The sequence below is a fragment of the Myotis davidii genome, unplaced genomic scaffold (genome assembly GCF_000327345.1).
Source record: "Myotis davidii unplaced genomic scaffold, ASM32734v1 scaffold199, whole genome shotgun sequence".
NCBI classification, from domain to species: domain Eukaryota; kingdom Metazoa; phylum Chordata; class Mammalia; order Chiroptera; family Vespertilionidae; genus Myotis; species Myotis davidii.
In genome coordinates, this window is record NW_006290680.1 from 4064684 (window position 1) to 4084815 (window position 20132).

At 48.3% G+C, this 20132-nt stretch overlaps 1 protein-coding gene across 4 annotated transcripts in view; it reads left to right on the top strand.

Annotated features, from left to right (window-relative positions):
• The window catches only part of HNF4A (hepatocyte nuclear factor 4 alpha), a 26782-nt gene extending 21978 nt beyond the window's left edge, over positions 1-4804 (top strand). For 2 of the 4 annotated variants that reach the window (XM_006763770.1, XM_006763771.1), the window contains exons 9-10: positions 2094-2216; positions 3420-4804. In XM_006763770.1, coding sequence (XP_006763833.1) covers positions 2094-2216; positions 3420-3562 — 266 coding nt within the window. In that variant the 3' untranslated portion in view covers positions 3563-4804. Of the gene's footprint in view, positions 1-2093; positions 2247-3419 lie in introns of all 4 variants that reach the window. The other 2 variants (XM_006763768.1, XM_006763769.1) reach the window with 1 other exon arrangement.
• Positions 4805-20132: the final 15328 nt, after the last annotated feature.

The following is a 20132-nucleotide window of genomic DNA, read 5'->3' on the forward strand; positions in this document are numbered from 1 at the left end:
TCTGATATGCAGGATGTATTTTCATTGTTACAAATTGAACATAATTAAAGCATAGTGATTAATCACAAAAACAATATGTAATTATATATGTGTTTCCCGATGGTCTTAGGCGACCCCTGTGAAAGGCTCGTTTGACCCCCAAAGCGGTCACGACACACAGATTGAGAACCGCTGTTCTAGACAGAAGTAACTAATACAGACGTCCTGAAGCAGGAGAGGGTAGTGTGTTCGAGAAGAAGGATAAGGTGGTGAGCTGGGGGAGTTGTATGAGATGAAGATGGCGAGCCGGCAGAAACCAAATGATAAGTATATGGTTTTATAGGCCATGGTCAGAAATTTTTACTTTATTCTCATCCAACTATTATAAGAAGATTGAACATCAGACTAGTGTTTTAAACGAACTACTCTGATCATTGGGTAGAAAGTGGATTTAGGGAGGGGAAGGTGCAAAATGGAGACAGGAGGCCCCTGAGAATGTTATTGTCTCCAATCAGGGAAAAGACAGTAGAGGCTGGGACAAAGCATGCCTGGGAACTTAGCAGCAGAGAAAAACGTGATCATCTGTTTGGAGGAAGAACCTGCAGGACTTGCTGATTGATCAGATGTGGGGAGAGAGGGAGGAGGAGCGTCCAGGGTAAAACCTCTGTTTTTGCTTTGAGTCACAGGAATGGTGGTGGAGCAATTTGCTAAGATGGGAAGACTGAGAGAGAACAGTTTGAGGCTGGGCATGGTGGTGATGGTGAGGGATCCATTTTGAACTTGAGTTAAGCTTGAGATGACTGTTAGACATCCAAGTTGAATTATCATGGAGGCAGTTGGATATCTGAGTCTGTTGCTAAAACACAATCCCAAAGCTCAGGATGAAAGGCAACTCTACGGTATTCCAGCAATTAGATGCCATGGGAGGAGGTTGGAGGAAGAGGAGCCAGGGGGATAAGAGCAAAACCAGGGAAGTTCTAGAATCCAAGAGAAGGGCATGTTTTAAGGAGGACAAGGCATTTAATGGTGTTAAGTTCACAGGAGAGGGATGGAGGTGTCCATTGGATTGGCACAATGGAGGCTCTTGGCGATTGTGCAAAGAGCAGTAGTGTCAGAGGACTGTGGGAAAGGAAACCAGACTGAGAAGTGTGACAGAGTGAGTGGGAAAACGAAGTGGAGGTAACAAGAGTAGACAACCCTTTGAAAATGTTTTACTCTGAAGGGAAGCTATGAGGGAGTTGAGGATGAATGCGAGGGAGGGATTATAATGCTGGGATATGGAATCTTGGCTGGACTAGAATAGAAATAAAGATGGGGTGATAGTGAAAAGTGGGGATCAGTGAGTTGGCAGCCTCAATAGGGTTGAAGAGTTTTCGCAGTGATGGTACTAGATGAAGTGAGCTGGAAGGATAGGAGGCAGGATCTAAACAAGGAAGCTCGGACTCATTGTAATGCTCACAGACAGAAGTGGTTATTCCTAAAGATGGGTTACAGATCAATTAATTACTATGGGCGTTGCAAGAAAGGAGAAGTTTACTTCCTACTGGAGTGGAGGGAACCAGGAGAGGCTTCCCTTAGGAGGAAATATCTGAACTGGAATTTGGATGTGTGGACATGGGGGGTGGGGTGGGGAAGGCATCTCTAGTGGAGCCAGTACATGAGCGAAAACAGAGAGATTGTAAATTACAGGAAAGTACAAAGAAACACATAGATGCTCTACTAAATAGGTCAGCTTGGCTGAAAGGTGAGTTGGGACCAAATTGTTGAAGGACTCCGTGCCAAAGAATTTCAAAAGCCATTGATTAAATCCATTATATTAATATGCAATCAATACTCATGATAATATTTAAATTATCTCAATGCTTCCTTACATGCTCTGTTTCTTTTAAATCACGTTTGTTCTCTTGGTTAGCTGGGTCCTCTTATTACCCTCATAAAGTCCATGGATGGGAATGGTAAACCCCAGTTTACCAGCCCAGGAATAGGAACTCAATAGGCATCATCCATAATGGATGGACAGGTTGACTGGCCACACCTGAGGAAAATGGTGTCTCAAGGCCCATGGTCCTTATCCCAAACTCTTCATCTTCATTGAGTCTTCCCTCTACCTGCAGGATCCTCCAGTGATGCAACCCATGCCCATCATCCCCTGCACCCTCACCTGATGCAGGAACACATGGGCACCAACGTCATTGTTGCCAACACGATGCCTACTCACCTCAGCAACGGACAGATGTGTGAGTGGCCCCGACCCAGGGGGCAGGCAGGTGGGCAACTTGGATTCTATTAGGAAGGGGTGAGGTTGGGGCCTAAGAGGGAGCCAGGGTAGGGATGAGGGATGAGATTGTGTAGTTGTTAAGGCTGCTATTCAGTAAGGTGATTGATAACCTCTACTGAATGAAGCTGTCCTTGATATGGGGTAATCCACTAGATGAGTTGCCTGTTGGGTGAGGCTATCCATTAGGGTGAAAATTACATTAGGTGGTGTGCATTTGGTAAAATTGTTCATTAAATAAGGCTTCTCAATTGGTTAAGGCTATCCATTTGACAACTGAGTGAGATTATTTATTAGGTTGGGATATCTGTTGAACTAGACTCTCCTCTGAGGTAAAATCTCACAAGAGTGAGTTTGTCGTTGGCAAAGTTCTTCAAAGAGTGAGATTATCATTGGGATGAGGCAGTCCACTAAAATGAGATTTCATTTAATTGAGAGTGTTCTTTGGCAAAGTTGTCCATTGACTAAAATTAGCCAAGTGGGTCATGATTTTTATGTTTTTGTTGATTTCAGAGAGAGGAAGGGAGAGGGAGAGATAGAAACATCAATGATGAGAGAGAATTATGCATGCCCCTTACTGGGGATCGAGCCCGCAACCCGGGTATGTGCCCTGACAGAGAATCGAACCATGACCTCCAGGTTCATAGGTTGGTGCTCAACCATTGAGCCACACTGGCTGGACTCAGAGTTACTTTCTGAACCTGTTATGGGGGTGAGGACAATTACTTTCTGTTACTCATCTACCTATATATCAGAGAATTTTTTTTAAGCCAGTTAGGGTTTCATCAATTGTTGCTCCTTTTCTCCAAGAATGGGTATTCCTGTTACATGTCCCAGTGTCCTTGGGGAAAGTCAGACTTGGGCCCTGCTTTGGGAGAAGCAGCTCATGTCTCCATACCAAACAGTGGAGGAGATGGAGGTTAGTAGGAACTGGGTGTGACCTGGTCCAGCCATAGCCTTCCAGACCTCATAGAACATGAGACTGTGATCTGGGATCAGAAGATTTGAGCCATAAGAGACTTTAGAGATTATCTGGTTTCTTTCTCTCGCTTTAGAGAAGAGGAAACTGAGCCCCAGAGAGGCGGGAGAACTTTTCTAGGGCTCTGCTTTTACTCCCCAAAGGGCTAGGATTCTGAACAGCCTGTCTGTATCTCTGTCCCTCCAGCCACCCCTGAGACTCCACAGCCCTCACCACCAGGTGGCTCAGGGTCTGAGCCCTACAAACTCCTGCCAGGAGCCATCACCACAATTGTCAAGCCCCCGTCTGCCATCCCCCAGCTGACCATCACGAAGCAAGAAGTCATCTAGCAAGTCGCCGGGGGTCAGGGGCTCTGCTGGCCCTCCAGTCCCCTCTGAGAGCCCCTGGTAGTCACTTGGTCACAGGGCTGGGAGCTGTGACAGTAGGGCCAGTCCCAAAGCAGTAGTGAAAAGGGCAAAGGGCCCAAGAACTTGGGCTGTGGGCCACGACACATTGCCCCCCTCCTCTGCTCTGGACGATGGGGCCTTGACTTGGGGAGATCCCAGCTGGAGAATCCTCTGCTGCCTTGGACAACGTTTCTCTTGCCGAAGCCACTGCCTTCCCTTCATCCATATCTACCCCCAGCTGCTTCACCTGCTGCCTAGAGATGATGTGGGACCTTGCTCAAGCCCAGCTCTCTTCCCCTCAGGCCGGTACTGCTCCCTGAGTGCTGTCATCGTGTCTAGGACCTTTTTCTCTCTTTGCTCCCCAACTCTGAGGGATGAGTGTCAAGATTCTGCCATTCCAGGAGTGGGCCAGTTGCGGGGGGGAGGCAGGGGAAGGTCTGGGTTTGAGACTTGCTCTGGGGAGCATCACTCAGGGTACATTCTAGAGCCATTAAACCCCAGGATGAAACAGCCCATGCCTCCATCCATGCAGAATATTGGTGACTTTGGGGAATTCTGAAAAATGCCACTTTCCCATGGCAATTAAAGCTGGGACCAGACTGGGACCAGAGCTGTGCTTTGTAGGAGGATGAATAGTTAGACGGGTTATCTACCCCCCAGCCAGGGCTAACCCTTCTGAATAGACGGGGCAGTACCCCAGTGCCTCCCAATTCCATCATTAGCGATTGTTTCTTTTGGCAAAAGAGGCATAAAGGGTATTTGGACAGTATGTCCAAGAGAAATCTTTGCCTCTCCAGTGCTATGAGGATTGGCCTTCCCCACTCCAGCAAGCCAAATCCCCAATCCCAGGAGAGTGTTCCCTGCTCTGAGCTCTCTAGCCTTCCTTAGCCACATCTCATTTCAATTCCCCAGAAATCCCAGCCAGGGGGCTCAGGCTAGTGTGGCGTGAGGTAGGGAAGCTGGAGTCATTCTGCTCATCATGGTCATTCCTACTGTTTGCTCTTCCACCCCCCAATGTCATGGGAGGCAAGCTGAGGTAAGAATTTCCCATGGGGTCGAGTGGGGCAACAGTGGCTTTTAATGGTAGCAATTATCTGGGGCAGGAGGCAGTCCTCTGCCCAAGTCAACTCTTCCTGGAGGAGAAATCCATTCCACTTTTAGAATTTTTATTGCAATTTTAGGAAACAAAATAAAGACAAGTTTACTTTCCTGATTCTAAACTGAGGACACCACATTGGAATTTTTGTCTACCTGAGTTGTAGTCCTAAAACAAAATCTGATGGACTAAAAAAATGGCTGGGAGGGCAACCATGGACCCTATAATTCCTCCACCGAGACAACTCCTTCTCTAGGCAGCTCTCAGAAGCTCCCAGAGTTCCCGTGGCTCTCTTAGAGGGGACAGGGAAGAGAGGAGAGGGTTGTACATGGATGCTCCTAGATTTCTTGTGATGATCAAGCCAATTACTTTTGCCAGATTGCTCTGTGATTTGCCCTGATTGGGATGAAGTGTGAAATTCACATCCAGCAGTTCAGAAAGTGGGCTGGGTTCTGGCAGATCCATCAGCATCTTCCCGGGGGTGTGAATGTCATTAGGTCCTGTGCTGACACCTGAGCCCTGTCACTGCCACCCAATGGGGCAAACAAACAAAAAACATTTATTGTGTGTTTTAACAAAAGTGTATAAAGCTAAATAAATGGCATGTATGTTTTCTAAGTCCTCGGGTGGGTGTCTTTTCTTCCTTTCAGGTGTTAGAAATAAGAATGAAAATAGTCTCCTACTGTGCAAAGTGCTCTCAAAGCCATTATTGTTTAATCTTCACATCCAGAGGTAAGCAGGTTAGACATTGTTACCACCTCCACCACCACCACCACCACCCACTTTATAGATGGGGAGCGGAGGCTCAGGAGAAGTGATTTTCCTTAACAGCCAGAAGTGGGAATCTGACTCTGGTGCCTGGATTTTGAGTACTCAGTATGTGGAGACATGGAAGTCGAAAAGGGAGGGGATGATGGAAAGATCTGAAAGGATGGCAGGAGGGTCCAACGGTCTGTCATCTACCATCGGGGTCCAAGATGGAGCCCTGGTCTGGGTCCTGGGTCAACCTGCCAGCATTAAGGGACAAGTAGGCATGGGGAAATTTCATCAAAGCAAGTGTTGTATTGAAAAAGAATAAAAGCAAGGGAGCCCTAGCCAGTTTGGCTTAATGGATAGAGTGTTGGCATGCGAACTGGAGGGTGCTGGGTTCAATTCTGGTCAAGGACACATGCCTGGGTTGCAGGCTCAATCCCCAGTAGGGGGTGTGCAGGAGGTAGCCGATCAATGATTCTCTCTCATCATTGATGTTTTTTTCTCTCTCTCTCTCCTTCTCCCATCCTCTTTGAAATCAATATATATATATATTTAAAGGCAAGGGATGCACTTGAGTATTCCAGCCAGGTTCATAGCCACCTTGGTCTTGTCCCCTGATAAACTAGCCACCAAGGACCACAGCCTCACATTCACTCAGAGGTGTGCTGGAGCTGGCTTGTGAGAGCCGATTGTTAACTACTCTTCCCAACTCTCTGTTGGGCAATGTCGCCATGATAGCAGCGGTGGAAGCATTTACACCACAGAAACTGGCAAACACTATAAATCAAGGCTTTCCCCTGGAGAGCTGGTTGTTAACCAGCACACCATGGCATTCAGTGATGGGTGAATGGGAGATTGCTGATGGCTGGACTGTGGGGTGCCTAGGTGTGCTGTCACTCAAGGATGAGGGTGGAGCATAGTGACCCTTTCATTCTTTCTCAGCAGAGGGATTGGCAGTTCCAGTCCGAGAGTCACACCTGAGTGATTCATTGTAACCTTGGTCTGGTCACTCCATCCCTCTGAGCTGCATCTGTGACATGGGAATGATCCCTCCCTGCAGGGGTGTTGTCAGGATTAAATGGAATGAGATCTTAGTAACTGTAAGAGCTGTGTGTGTGTGAGGTGCCCAAAGTGTCCACCACCAGGGACTCAGTGAGTGTGAATTCTTCAGCCAGTCCCTTTCTAGTGAGAGGCTGGCCATTGAGTTCTTCAGCCTCAAGAGCACCATTAGCTGCCTGCCTTATCCCGGGGCCACTCCCGCCTCCCCCGTCCCTGCCCACTTGTGAATACCAGGAAATGTTTTCCTTAATGTTGCAACAGAAACCCCATCCATGCTGCTGCCAACATGGACATGGGGGCGGGGGCCAGAGGAGACGATTGCAGCCCTAGAGTGTGCCTAATAAGTCCATATCAAAACCATAAACCCTGCACTGCCATAAATTCCTCTGGCCTTGGTTCCTCCACCTCATCAACCCTTTGCCCCAGTTAATCTCAAATCTCAGTGCTGGTGGCCAGAACTTGGTTTCCATTTCAGTTGCAAAACATCAGCGTGGGAGGCAAACAGCAAATCCTATTATCCCCATCTTAGAGGTGGTGAAACCAGGGTTCAGAGAGGTGGAGGCACTTGGACAAGGCACAGAGCTAGAGAGCAACTGAGCCAGGACTTGACCTGTGCTCCTCCCAACCCCTGTGGCCTCGTTGAGAATGGGGAAGGCTGCTTCCCCAACCACAGTACTAGAAGCTTTTCATCCCGTATTCCAAATGGAACCCCACTACTCAAAGAGCAGGGATGGGACGTGAAAGGGACTCTGGGTGACAGACAGGCTGGGTGAGGAGCCAAAGGAAGTTCCATGCAGCGTGAATGGCCTGTCATCCCAAACCCGTGGCGTTGTCATACTTCCTCTTTTGTGGAACCCAGGTCACCTTTGATCTCCATTTCTGGAATCAGTGTGTCATGTGTAAATGCCAAGACGTGATCTAAGACCTGAATCACAGGATCCCGTGCAGCTGTTTGATGATGGGGGAGCAAAAAAACAAATCCTGATGCCAAGGGCAATGTTTGTTGACCTCTTTGTCAGGCATTACTGGTCATAATTGAATCCCCACAACAACCCCGTGAGCCAGCTATTCTTGTTCTATTTTATGAACAAGGAAACTGAGGCTCGAAGAAGGGACTTGTTTCTTCGTACATCTGTCCACGGCCGGTGCAACAGCTGGACTTCAGACACCCGTTGTCCGGCTCCAGCGGCCACCGTGGTAGAATGGAGGAGGGCACTGATGAGTTAGTCTGCCTGGAGGGGCGGAAGTAGTGTGGGCGGTGAGAAGTTCATCATTTGACAAACGGCGATGAGCAGATACCTGCACCAAAGCGTCCTGGGGATTATGAAGAGCAAGCACCACCAGGAGCCTCCCTCGTGGCACTTAGAGTTTTCACTTGTGGGAGAAAATAACAAGCAGCTGAATATTGAGAGGCTAAGGAGCGAGGGTGACAGCTGTTCAGATGATGGATCGAGGAAGGGAGAGATTACTGAGGCCTGGGAGAGAGAGGGGTGTGCACCTGCAGGAGAAGGATGGAGAGGCAGCAGTAAGGGCGAGGAAAGACAGAATGAGAGACTGAGGGGAGAGAACGGGCAGTGGGCTGGGCAGGCAGCAGGAAGCACAATCTGTGGCTGACTTTGTGAGAGGGAGAGTATCCCTGGTGGGCCTGCCCTCATCAGGTGGAGCTCTTAAAAGGGGTTGGGCTCTTTCTGGCAAATGAAATTCGGAGTGTGAGAGAGATTTGATATGAGGGAGAGTCTCTGGCTAGCTTTGAAGATGGAGGTGGACACATGGCAAGGAATGCAGGCAGTCTCTCGAAGCTGAGAGCAAACCTGCTGACAGACCGCTAGGAAGTGGTGACCTCAGTCCTGCAACCACAAGAAACCGAATTCAGGCAACAACTTGAATGAGGCGGGAAGGCAATCCTTCCCCAGAGCCATCCGGCAGGAACACAGCTCAGCCGATCCCTTGGTTCCAGTTGTGTAAGACTGGGCAGAGAACCCCATCCCGCCATGCCCATCTGACCAGACATGGTGAGATAACAAGGGGGTGTTGTTTTAAGCCACTAAATTTGGGGTAATTTGTTATGCAACGCTGAACATGAATGCAGGTGGTGGTGGGGAGGGGTGGTCAGATTGGGATGTTTTAGAAGCAGCACTTGCCCAGAATTTGCTACTGGGTCAGATGTACGAAGAAAAGTAACTGTGGGGCTGGTGGTGATGATCCTTGCAATGAGGAAGATTAGAAGAGCTGTAGATTCGGGTTAGGAAGTTCCATTGGGATGTTTTGTTTGAGATGCTAATTAAATATCCAAGGAACCACTGGCTCTACAAGCCTAGAACTCAAAGGGGAGTTGGGCTGGGGAGATAAAGGCCAAGCCATAAGCACAAGTGTGACTGAAAAGCCAAACGCTCAGTACGATAAACAAACTACTGATACAAACACCTGGACCTCAGGTGCACCATTCTGAGGGCAAGAAGCCAGACCCCAAAGGCTACCTACCACACGATTCCATCTGTATGATGTTCTGGAAAAGTACAACTCTAGATGCTGCGGTTGCCGGGGGCTGAGATGGGGTGGGGTGAGGGTTCGGGGGGAATGGTGATCTTCTGCATCTTGACTGTGTGGTGGTTACCCAACCGATACATTTGCCAAAACTTGGAGAGCCATACACTATAAAAGGTGAGTATTCGTGTATGGAAATTATAGCTTACTAAAAACATGAAAGCAAAACGCCAAATAGTGTGGCGAGCTCATTTAAAGAGGGAGTGTAGCCGCAGAGAGATGTAGGTGAGGACTGCATTGGGCCACTCCAGCGTCTGGGTGGAAAGAGAAAGAGGGGCAAAGCACAAGTGCGATGAGGTTGATGGGGAGGAAAGGGATTCGAACGGTGCTGGTTGCAGGTGTGCGAAGGGTGCCAGGGCCTCCTCTGGTGTGGCCGCCTCAGGGAGACTGTGAGGCGGGTTAATGAATTGTCCTTGCTTTGCAGGTGAGAGAAAGTGAGTTGCCCTGGGCCACACAGACCATAACAGTGGCCAAGTGAGGAGCTCCATGCTGTATGCCCAGCATGGTACCGAGGTTTCACTAGCAGGTTCAAGCTGAGGATATGAGAACCTGGCAGTTCTAGAGAAGTTGGGTCATAAAACTTGTTCCATTTCCCGCCTTGTGCAATGCCCCGCCGCTCCCCCGGTCGCTCTGAAATTGCTCCCCGGCCTTGGGAAGGGCTCCCCAGCTTATCTCAGGGGAGAGGGAAACTGTAAAAGTCTTTATGGCTTTGAGATCATGTCTGGCAGGGGCAGTGATTGTCGCCATAAACCGGAGTGGGCCCTGCAAGGGCGATGCCCTGGGCCATGAGAGCCAGGGGACAGTTGAGCAATGCCAAGGGGCCGCCACTGCTGAGCCGGGCACTCTGGGGCTTGTGGCCAGGGCCGGTCACAGATTTATTTCATTCTCACACAATTCCCCAGAGGCAGCAATGATCATGATATTCTAAAAATTCTACGCTGCACTTCTTTTCACATTAAGATATCTCTGAAGTTAGGGTGTGTCTTTAAATCAATGGCATCCCATCATTATTGTCAGTTAGAGGAGGGTGGCAGTCTTTTTAAAAAAGGCCCGCAACCCTGGCAAGTGCCCTGAAGGGAAGTGACCTCCTGGTTCATAGGTCGGCACTCAACCACTGAGCCACACTGGCTGGGCCCAGGTGGCAGTCTTGACCTGCTTGGCTCTGGGCATTATTTCCGGTGGCCTCACTGGACAACTGCACCCCCTGGGACTTAAGGATTATCTCAAAGGACTTAAGGATCATTTGAGGGAGGGACCTGAGTCCTGGTTGCTTCCTGAAAACCTCCTGTTGATACCTTCTGACAAGAGGAAGAACGTGTCAGGGTCAAACATACAGGGCAGGAGTAAGAGGGTTGGGAGGAAATCGTGGAGCAAAGCTTTTGGCAGTACAGAGGACAGTGTTGCGTAAAAAGTATGGACAAGGAGGATTCTGAGTGGAAGAGGGATCTAGAGCATCTGGATGCTGACTGAACAAGGTAGCTGAATACAGGAGGCTGTGGAGCTATAGGATCTTTGTTGCAACTACTTAAATGTACCCTTATAGTGTGAAAGCAGCCATAGGCAATATGTAAGTGATTGGGCATGACTGAGTTCCAATAAAACTTTATTTATAAAAGCAGGCAGCAGGCCAGACTTGGCCAGTGACTGTAGTTTACTGATCTCTGATATAACTTACTGTCTTGTTTGATTTTCTTCATTATGCTTATAGCTATCTGAAATTATCTCTATTTGAATATTGATTTATTGTTTTCCTCTACATACCACTCCCCGCCGCCAACCCCCGCCCAGCACCACCACCACACACACAACTATCCCAAGACTGTTAAATCTGAGAGCAGATACTTTGTCAGTCTTGGTCAACACTGTGGTGGTAACTAGCCTCCAAGATGGTCCCCAATGAGCCCGCTCCTGATACTGACACCACTGTGTAGGCCTCTCCCCAACAAAATAGGGCTTTTCCCGTATGATCACTAGGCAATTGAGGAAATGGGGTGTGACTTTCAAGGCTAGATTACAAAAACCATTGCGGGTTCCATCTTGCATTACTTGCTTTGAGGAAGGCAGCAGCCATGTTGTAAGAACACTCAAGCAGCCTTGTGGCGAGGTCCATGTGGAGAGGGACTGAGGTCTGCTGTCCACTGCCAGCTGTGGGAACGAGCCATCTTGGAAGTGGATCCTCCAGGCCCTCAGGTGACCATGGCCCTGGCTGACTGCTACTCCTGAAGTCCCACCACACAAAAACTGTGAGATAATAAATGTTTTTTGTTTTAAATCAGGATAATTTATGCAGCCGTAGATAAAATATAGTTGGCCAACATATTGTCTGGTACATACTATGTGTTCAATAAGTAGTGGTTAATAAGTTAGGTGCTCAATGCATATTATGAAAGGACACATCATAAAAATAGATATTTGAAAGACAATGTAATAAAATGTAAGTCAAATAGTATAGAAGGGCACAGTTGAGTCTTACCTAACCCACTAATGGGACAAGATGCCTCTACAAGAATTCTTCCATCATTGAGATCCTAAGCTTCTGGGAGGCTCAGTTTCTCTGTGTCTAGTACTTTCTAAGTTTATGATGATGTGATGCTGAGATTTTAGGTTTCTGTTTCACCTCGTCCATGATTCTAAAATTTTGTGATTCTGTGATCTAACATCATATGATTCATTTATCAATACATATTGATTCAGCAACTCTTTTCTGCCCTGCACAATGCCAGGAGCTAAGGGGTTCAGTAGAGAAGAAATGACCCAAGTTTCTGCCCGCTGTTGCTGATGGGGACACGGGCAAGCACATGGGCATATACTATACACAGTGAGCTCTGCCATGCGCCTGGACACAGGATCTTAGAGGATGCAGGGGGAGAGGTTCCAACCCCACCTCCTTGGGAGGGGAGTCAGCAGAAATGGCTACCCAGTGGAGACAGGAAGAGAGAGTATCCCAACCAGAGAAGGGGGCACTGGTGTACACTGTGTTCCAAATGGAAGGAACAGCAAGTGCAAAGGTCCCGGTGGGTGCATGGCCTACCTGGTGATCTAAAATGAGGTCAATGTGAATTGGTGCAAAGTTGGGAGGGGATGCCAGAGAGAGGCAGAGTGACAAGATACTATGACTAGATGACAGAGGACCTTATGAACCAGGTCAAGAGGTTTGAACTTTATCCTGAGGGCAAAGGGGAGCCAGTGAAGTGTTTTAAGCGGAAGAGTAACACAGTCTGCTTGAAGTTTTAAAAGATGCCTCTGGCTGCTGTGTGCAGGTTTGAAAGAGACACCAGAGAGGAGGCTGGAAGAAGACCCCAGGTGAGAGAAGAGGCGCGAATGGATGGGAGATGGGCTCAAGGGAGACATTTCATCTGTGGTGTGGGGAACGGGTGGGGTGGATTATCCTACATAATAAAAGGCTAATATGCAAATTGACCAAATGGTGGAACTACCGGCCGCTATGAAATGCACTGACCACCACGGGGCAGACGCTCAACACAGGAGCTGCCCCAGGTGGTCAGTGTGCTCCCACAGGGGGAGCGCCACTCAGCCAGAAGCTGGTCTCACAGCTGGCAAGTGCAGCAATGGTGGCGGGAGCCTCTCCCGCTCCCGCAGCAGCGCTAAGGATGTCCGACTGACTCCCAGACTGTGAGAGGGCGCAGGCCAGGCTGAGGACCCTCCCTCCGCCCCCCGCCCAGTGCAAGAATTTCGTGCACCAGGCCTCTAGTACTGCTAATACACAGGTTGTGAGCCCTGGACTCCTGGACTTCATGTTTCTAAGGTTCTCTGATTCTGTGCTCAGCACTCCATAATTTTTTTTATACAAAATGCCCATTGATATCGCTATACCTTATAATCCCCAACCTCACACTGCCCTGCATTCCTCGTTTCTTTTCTGTTTTGTTTTTTAAAATATTTTATTGATTTCAGAGAGAAAGGAAGAGGGAGAGATAGAAACATCAATGATGAGAGAGAATCATTGATTGGCTGCCTCCTGCCCCCCCCTTACTGGGGATCAAGCTCCCAACCTAGGCATGTGCCCTGACTGGGAATCGAGCCATGACCTCCTGGTTCATAGGTCAACACTCAACCACTGAGCCACACTGGCCAGCACATCCTTTCTGAGCTTCAGATTTCCTTGTTTGCAAAAGTGGGGATCATCAATACCTTCCTTCCAGAGCAGCTGGGGCGGGGGGGTAAGAGCTGGTGTGTAGTCAGCACCTGCACAAAGCAGGTGGTCTGACCGTGGTAGGCACGTTTGCCCTAAGTGCTGGGCACACAGGCATGGTCAGGGAGGAACTGGGTCTTGAGAGAATGAGAGAGGTTGGAATGGAGGAGCAGGTAAACAAGGGCCCTGTTCTCCTCTGTTCCTGGTGACCTGGGTTGCTCTGGCCTCTGGGCTTCGGGCTGGCATCGGGGCCCAGATTTGGTTGTTTGCTCTCAGGCACTGGCAAGTCTGCTGTGGGGTTGGATGTGGGGATTCCCATCTCTGTAGCCTGCTGGCCCTCCCAGCTCCCCATCCTGGTCTTAAATGCCACGAGGGTTGCAGACACCAGCTAGGGGTAGTCAGGAAAGATCTGCCCTTCCAGTTAGTTGTTTGGACCCAACTGCTCCCCCCCTCCCCCGCCCCCCAACAAGGCCAAACCATAGACAACTGATCTTGTGGCTCAGAGAAGAGCAGTTCTTGGGAGACAAAAACCCCACTCGTCTTCCCAAAACAACAACATGTGATCCCCAGAACCACACCCAAGACTTAAGTGTGCTCCCGTGTTACGATTTGCTTCTTGCCAGTGATTCGGCTTTAATTCAATTTAATCCACAAAACGTCAATTGGACAACACAATGGTGAGCACACCTCACAGAGCTGGCTGGACCCTGGGACACTCACCCCTTGACTGGGGGAGGAAATGAGAAGCTGAGTGTGGTGTGTCTAACACTACACAGTGTTTATCGAAGGTTGGGCTTAGAGTCCAAGGGCAGAATTCTCAGCTGATGTCTTTGCACACAGTAGGAGCTCTACAAATATCACTCGCATTAAGTCAAGTTAGGAGTTCAAGTGACACATGTCACACACTTCACTAGCATTTACTGTCATTTGCATTGGTTGGTTCTAGAACAGCGGTTCTCAACCTGTGGGTCGCGACCCCTTTGGGGGTCGAACAACCCTTTCACAGGGGTCGCCTAAGACCATCGGAAAACACATATATAATTACCTATTGTTTTTGTGATTAATTGATATGCTTTAATTATGTTCAATTTGTCACAATGAAATTGGGGGTCACCACAACATGAGGAACTGTATTAAAGGGTTGTGGCATTAGGAAGGTTGAGAACCACTGTTCTAGAAGGTGATAAGAGACTGGAGAGAAAGATGGCCTCTGGGGAGGTGAGCTGATTAGCTGGGTCAGGGGAGGGAGGAAGGCCTACTTTTCATTTTATGGCCTTTTGTACCTTTTGAATGTTTTATTTTCACCAAGTGCACATAGAACAGAATCAATCAATCAAACAAACAATCCTAATTAAATAAACAATTAAGCGGGCCAGGCGTTTTGTAACTCCTTAGTACCTGCTGTTCCCTCTAGTGGAAACACCCTTTCCCGGTTTCTCCCTCTGGAAAACTCCTACGCAAGTTACAAGACTGAACTCGAATGTATCTTGGTGGTGCTTCTCTCGTGCCCTTGTTGGCCCTGCTCTGTACTCCAGGGGCACCCAGGCCTCCTGAATCCTGTTGGATTTCATCAAAAGAAGGAGCCGATGGGAGCTTAGAGGACAGGATGAGAGAGAGGCAGGGATGTTTATGCCATGCACCCAGTTTTTCCTTAATCTTGGCAGGGCCTGCATGTCTCCATGGCCTCACTTCCACAGAATCAGCTAAGTCCGGGAGCAGAGATGAAAAGACCAAATCTTTGCCGTCAAGTCACCCACTGTGCAGGGGGAAGATCCTGGTGAACTGGGTCCCCCACCAGACTTGAGTCCTGTGTCATTTACCACATAGTCCCAGTAGTAGGAGGTCAACAGGCATCTGCTGATTGAGCTAAAAAAAAAAAAAAATCCTTCAACAATGTCTTAAAACAGGCTGCAGCCCAGCTGGTGTGGCTCGGTGGTTGAGCATTGACCGATGAACCAGGAGGTCAGGGTTTGACTCCTGGTCAGGGAACATGCCTGGGTTGTGGACTCAATCTCCAGTAGGGGGCGTGCAGGAGGCAGCCGATCAATGATTCTCATTATTGATGTTTCCATCTATCTCTCCCTTCCTCTCTAAAATCAATAAAAATGTTAAAAAACAAAAAAAACAAAAAAAGGCTGCAGAAGGCAAGAGTCTAGACTCAGTGGCTAAACAGGACTCAGGGAACCTGGGCGATTTTCCCTGGGGCAGAAGTTCTAAGGAAACCACCATCAGGCAAATACATACAGAACTAGAGGCCCGATGCACGAAATTCATGCAAGAGTAGGCCTTCCTTTCCCCAGCTGCCGGCACCGGCTTCCCTCTGGCACCCGGGACCCGGGCTTCCCTTGCAGCCCCAGCTTCGTCCAGAAAGTCATCCAGAAGGATATCCGGTCTAATTAGCATATTAAGCTTTTATTATTATAGATGAATGAGAGCCTCCAGGACATGGGTGGGCAGGCAGGATAGAAGGCAAGAAGGTGTCTCATCTCTCAAATGGGTATCATAGTAGAACCCACCTCCTAAGACTATTAAGAGAATAAAATTAATGGACAGTATTTTGTGTGCTGCCTTGGATTTGCCTCGTACAAAATAAACAGTAGCCATCAGCTATCCGGAGGAAGTGCTGGAGGAGAGGCCAAGGTCGAGGCTGGGGGGAAACTCTGCCACTAACCTGGGGCTGCCTTGCACCACTGGACTCAATCAGGCTTTCCCAGACTGAGTCAGGCTTTCATGGGGAAAGGGTTTCACAGCCAAGAACATATGAGAATCCTAAGGTTGAGGTTCAAACATTCTCGTATCAGAAGCAGGCTCCAAATGGCAGGGTGGATTTGGGGGTGATTCTCCTGGCAAGGTTGGGTGGGAGGGGAGTGCCCATGGGGGAGGAGGGAGCACATAGGGGCCCGCTGCAGCCTTTTCTCAAAGGGCGTGTCTCCATTCACAAAGGGCCTTTTCATCCTTTAGGCATCTCTTCAGCAAACATGTCCCCAGTGCCCGCTCTGTGCCAGGTTACTGGGTGCAACGTTAATCTAATCATCACAAAGATGGCCTACGAACAATGGCATGGCGTCAGGAGAGTATATGGCCTGGGAACCCTCGCTGGTCTCCACCCCACCTCCCAAATAGCCCCGGTCACCCCCTACTCAACACCCCCGTTCTTCCATCCCGGCCCCTGTCTCCACCATCATCAGCTGCACAGTTTTTATCTCAATGGTCTCCCTGCTCCACTCAGATCTATAAATCCATTCTCCATGGTGTTTTTATAGCACACAAACCGAAAGACACTCATCCTGACCACGACCCAGCCCCCAACGTGAAAGCTTTGCCCAGGCCACATACAGAAACATCCAAATTCCTTCCTTTGGCTCACTGGCCCCACGTCGCCCACCCATCGCCTCTGCGGGCTCTTCTCTTCCTCCAGTTATGCCTCAGGCCTTTGCACTGCCAGGCCCTCTGCTTGGACTCCTCTCATACCTGCAAACGGCTGCCACTTCTTGTGATTCAGATGTCACCCCAAAGGCACCCACGCTCAAGAAGCTGGTCACACAGGGCCTCTCTGGGGGAAGGCTGCAAGTCTGGGGCAGGGGTGGGAGCAGGCAGGGAGGAGCACTTTCGACTGCGTGGCGTGGTGCATCGCCCGGATTTTGTACCATGTACATCGTCAAATACATTATTAATTTAAACCCAAGAGTCCCTGGGAGAGGACTTTCTGGAAAGCAACCTTCTTCATTTACTTCCTCTTATGCTGTTTTAACTTTCCCTTATGAAGTTCTTAATACAGTTTGTAATTGCCTTGAGTTTTTGTTTGTTCATCTCTTTTTAGTTTATGGTCTACCTCCGCTTCATGAGGACAGGGGCTTTGCCTATCCTATCTACCACCTAGCACAGTTCTGGCACATAGTAGGTGTTCAATAAATATTTGTTGAATAAGTGAAGACAAGAAGGGAGGGAGAGGAGGCAGGACATCTGAGATGATAATGGAGAGTTAACCAGGCAGAGCTGGGGGTGGGATGGTTGGGCTTAGTACCGAGCAGAGTTGGAGGTGTGAGGACTTGAAGACCAGGCTGATGAGACTGGAGATACAAGAGCCAAGGCGTGAGGCAGGCAAGATTATGCCTATTTTACATATGAGAAATCTAAGGTTCAGAGAGGGCGAGAGACTTGCCCAAGTCATCCAGTAAGCCAGGGTCAGAGTGTAGAATTCGGATCCTGATTGAAGTTATATCGAACCTCACAGTTACTGAGCATCTATATGTACTAACTTATGAGGTAGGTACTACCTCATTTGACTGACAAAGAAACTGAGGCACAGAGAGGTGGCGTGACTTGCCCTAGGCCACACAGCTCAGAAGTAGCTGAGCCAAGATCATTCCCTAGTTACTGATGGTTCCCGGTTTCCACCCCCTGATTCTTCCACAGCCTTTGGCCTCACACAAAGCCCCAGCCTGGACCTCAGAAAGGCTGTGAGTCAAACTCTGACCCTTTCTGGAGTTTCGGGCAAATTAAAAAAAAATTCCCTGAAATCCTCTGGGGCCTGGATTCCCCCAACTCCAAATTGAAAGAAAGCAAAACCAGCCATGTTTGCAAGGCTACTGTGAGAAAAAAGTGATAAAAAATAATTATGGAACTCGTAAGTGATAAAAATAACTGTAGCGCTCCTGGCAAACAGCCGGAGCTGTAGAGATACTGACTAATGATAGCAGGAATTTATGGCCCCGTGGGCCCAGCCTTTTGGAGGCTGAGGTGATAGGAGCTGCGGTGACAAGTGGGGTCACAGGTAGAAAACTCCCAGCCGCCCATTCCTGGAGGGAGGCCTGAGCCTGTCGCCCTCCAGCCTGGGGCTGGATTTCCGATTCCAGGGCTCTCAGATGGCCATGGCCCTCCAGGCCGGTGGAACACTGTGAGGCGTCCATCTGGTTGCCTTCGTCTTGTCACTGTGCCTGCATGTCTTTCTAGAAACCTGTACATTACTAGCACTTTATAGTGACTTGGTTCATTCCTGAGTCCTCAGGCCCCAGGGGTAGTCAGGGAGCAGAGGGCACCGTGATTTATTCCTCCTGTGGCCAGTGGACATGGACTGAGGGACTACGCTGTGCCAGGGGCCTTGCTGGGAGGAAGGTGATGACTGGACACCTTAACTTGCCCAGAGTCACAGAGTGCCCTGGGGAGGGGGCACATCAGGGCTGGACCCTGGGTCCCCAACTCCAAGGACCATGATCTCATCACCACAAAAAGACTGGGCCTGGTCGGGTGGTTCAGTTGGTGGGAACACCATCCTGTACACCAAAAGAATGTGGGTTTGATTCCTGGTCAAGGCACATACCTAGATTGCAGGTTTGATTCCTGGTTAGGGTGTGAATGGGAAGCAACCAATCGATGTTTCTCTCTCACATTGGATTTCTCTCTCTCTCTCTCTCTCTCTCTCTCAAAATGTAGGAATAAAGAGCCCTGGGTGCAGAGATTCAAGGAACTTAGTCACCAGAACTAAGTCTCCATCTGGCCCCCAAAATGCCTTCCAAATTTATATTTCATGTCTAGTTTATTTAATTTACTCGCAGCCCCTTCTCCAGATTCCTGAACCCTAGTAGATGCTGAGAACGACCCCTGCAGTGAGGATAAAAAAATAAAAGGCTGGGAGTGGCTTGTCCCTACAAGTAGTCACAACTAATTCTTAACTACATCAAAAACCTATCTCAGGCCCAGCTGGTGTTGCCCAATGGTTGAGAGTCGAACTATGTATGAACCAGGAGGTCACAGTTCAATTCCCAGTCACGGCACATGCCTGGGTTGGGGCTCAATCCCCAGTAGGGGGCGTGCAGAAGGCAGCCAATCAATGATTCTCTCTCACAGATGTTTCTATCTCGGAAATCAATAAAAATATATTAAAAATATATTTTAATATAACCACAAAACCACAAATGCATAGCTACAGACAACAGAATGGTGAATGAAAGGAGAAAGGAGATCAAACATGAGTTGACAAATTAAAAAATACATACAAGGTGACAGAAGGAAACTAAACTTCAGGTAGTGAGCATGTAATAAAGGATACAGAGATTGTATTATAGAGTTGCATACCTGAAACTTATCTAATGCTATTAACCAATGTTACCTCAATCAATTTAACTTGTTTTTAAATTTAAAATTTATACATCTTGCCAGTTGGCTCAGTGGACTAAAGGGTCCCGGGTTCGATTCCAGTCAAGGGTACATGCCTGAGTTGCAGGCTCGACCCCAGTGGGGGACATGCAGGAGGCAGCTAATCAATGATTCTCTCTTGTCATTGATGTTTCTTTCTCTCTCTCCCTCTCCCTTCTTCTCTGAAATCAATAAAAATATATATATTTTTAAAAAGTTATGCATCTTGATCTGAGCAGGGTTACCTGTAACAATTCATCAAGTTTTACACTTAATAGCTTTACATTTTATAAGATCTGTGAATTTTGTCCGGCCAGTGTGGCTCAGTGGTTGAGCATCAACCCAGGAGGTCAAGATTTGCTTCCTGGTCAGAGCACATGCAAGGATTGGGCTCAGTCCCCAGTAGGGGCCATGCAGGAGGCAATTGATTGATAATGCTCTTTTGTCATTGATGTTTCTCTCTCTCCTCCCTTCCTCTCTCTGAAATCAATAAAAATAAATTTTAAAAAAATTGTGAAGGTTGACTCCTTAAATATATCTATTTTTAAAATTCTAAAGAGCAATACACACAATCTATAAAATCTTTAGTAACAGGATCTAACTGATGGGGTACTTGGAAGGATAAAAAGAGATAAAGATTGTGAGTCTCTGAGCATATTTTAGGAGCTCATAGCAAAAAATTAATAAATGGAAGTCAAGTTAAATGTATCATCATCATCATCTCATCATCATCATCATCACCCTTCTGTGATTTTCTCAATTGCCAATTGATT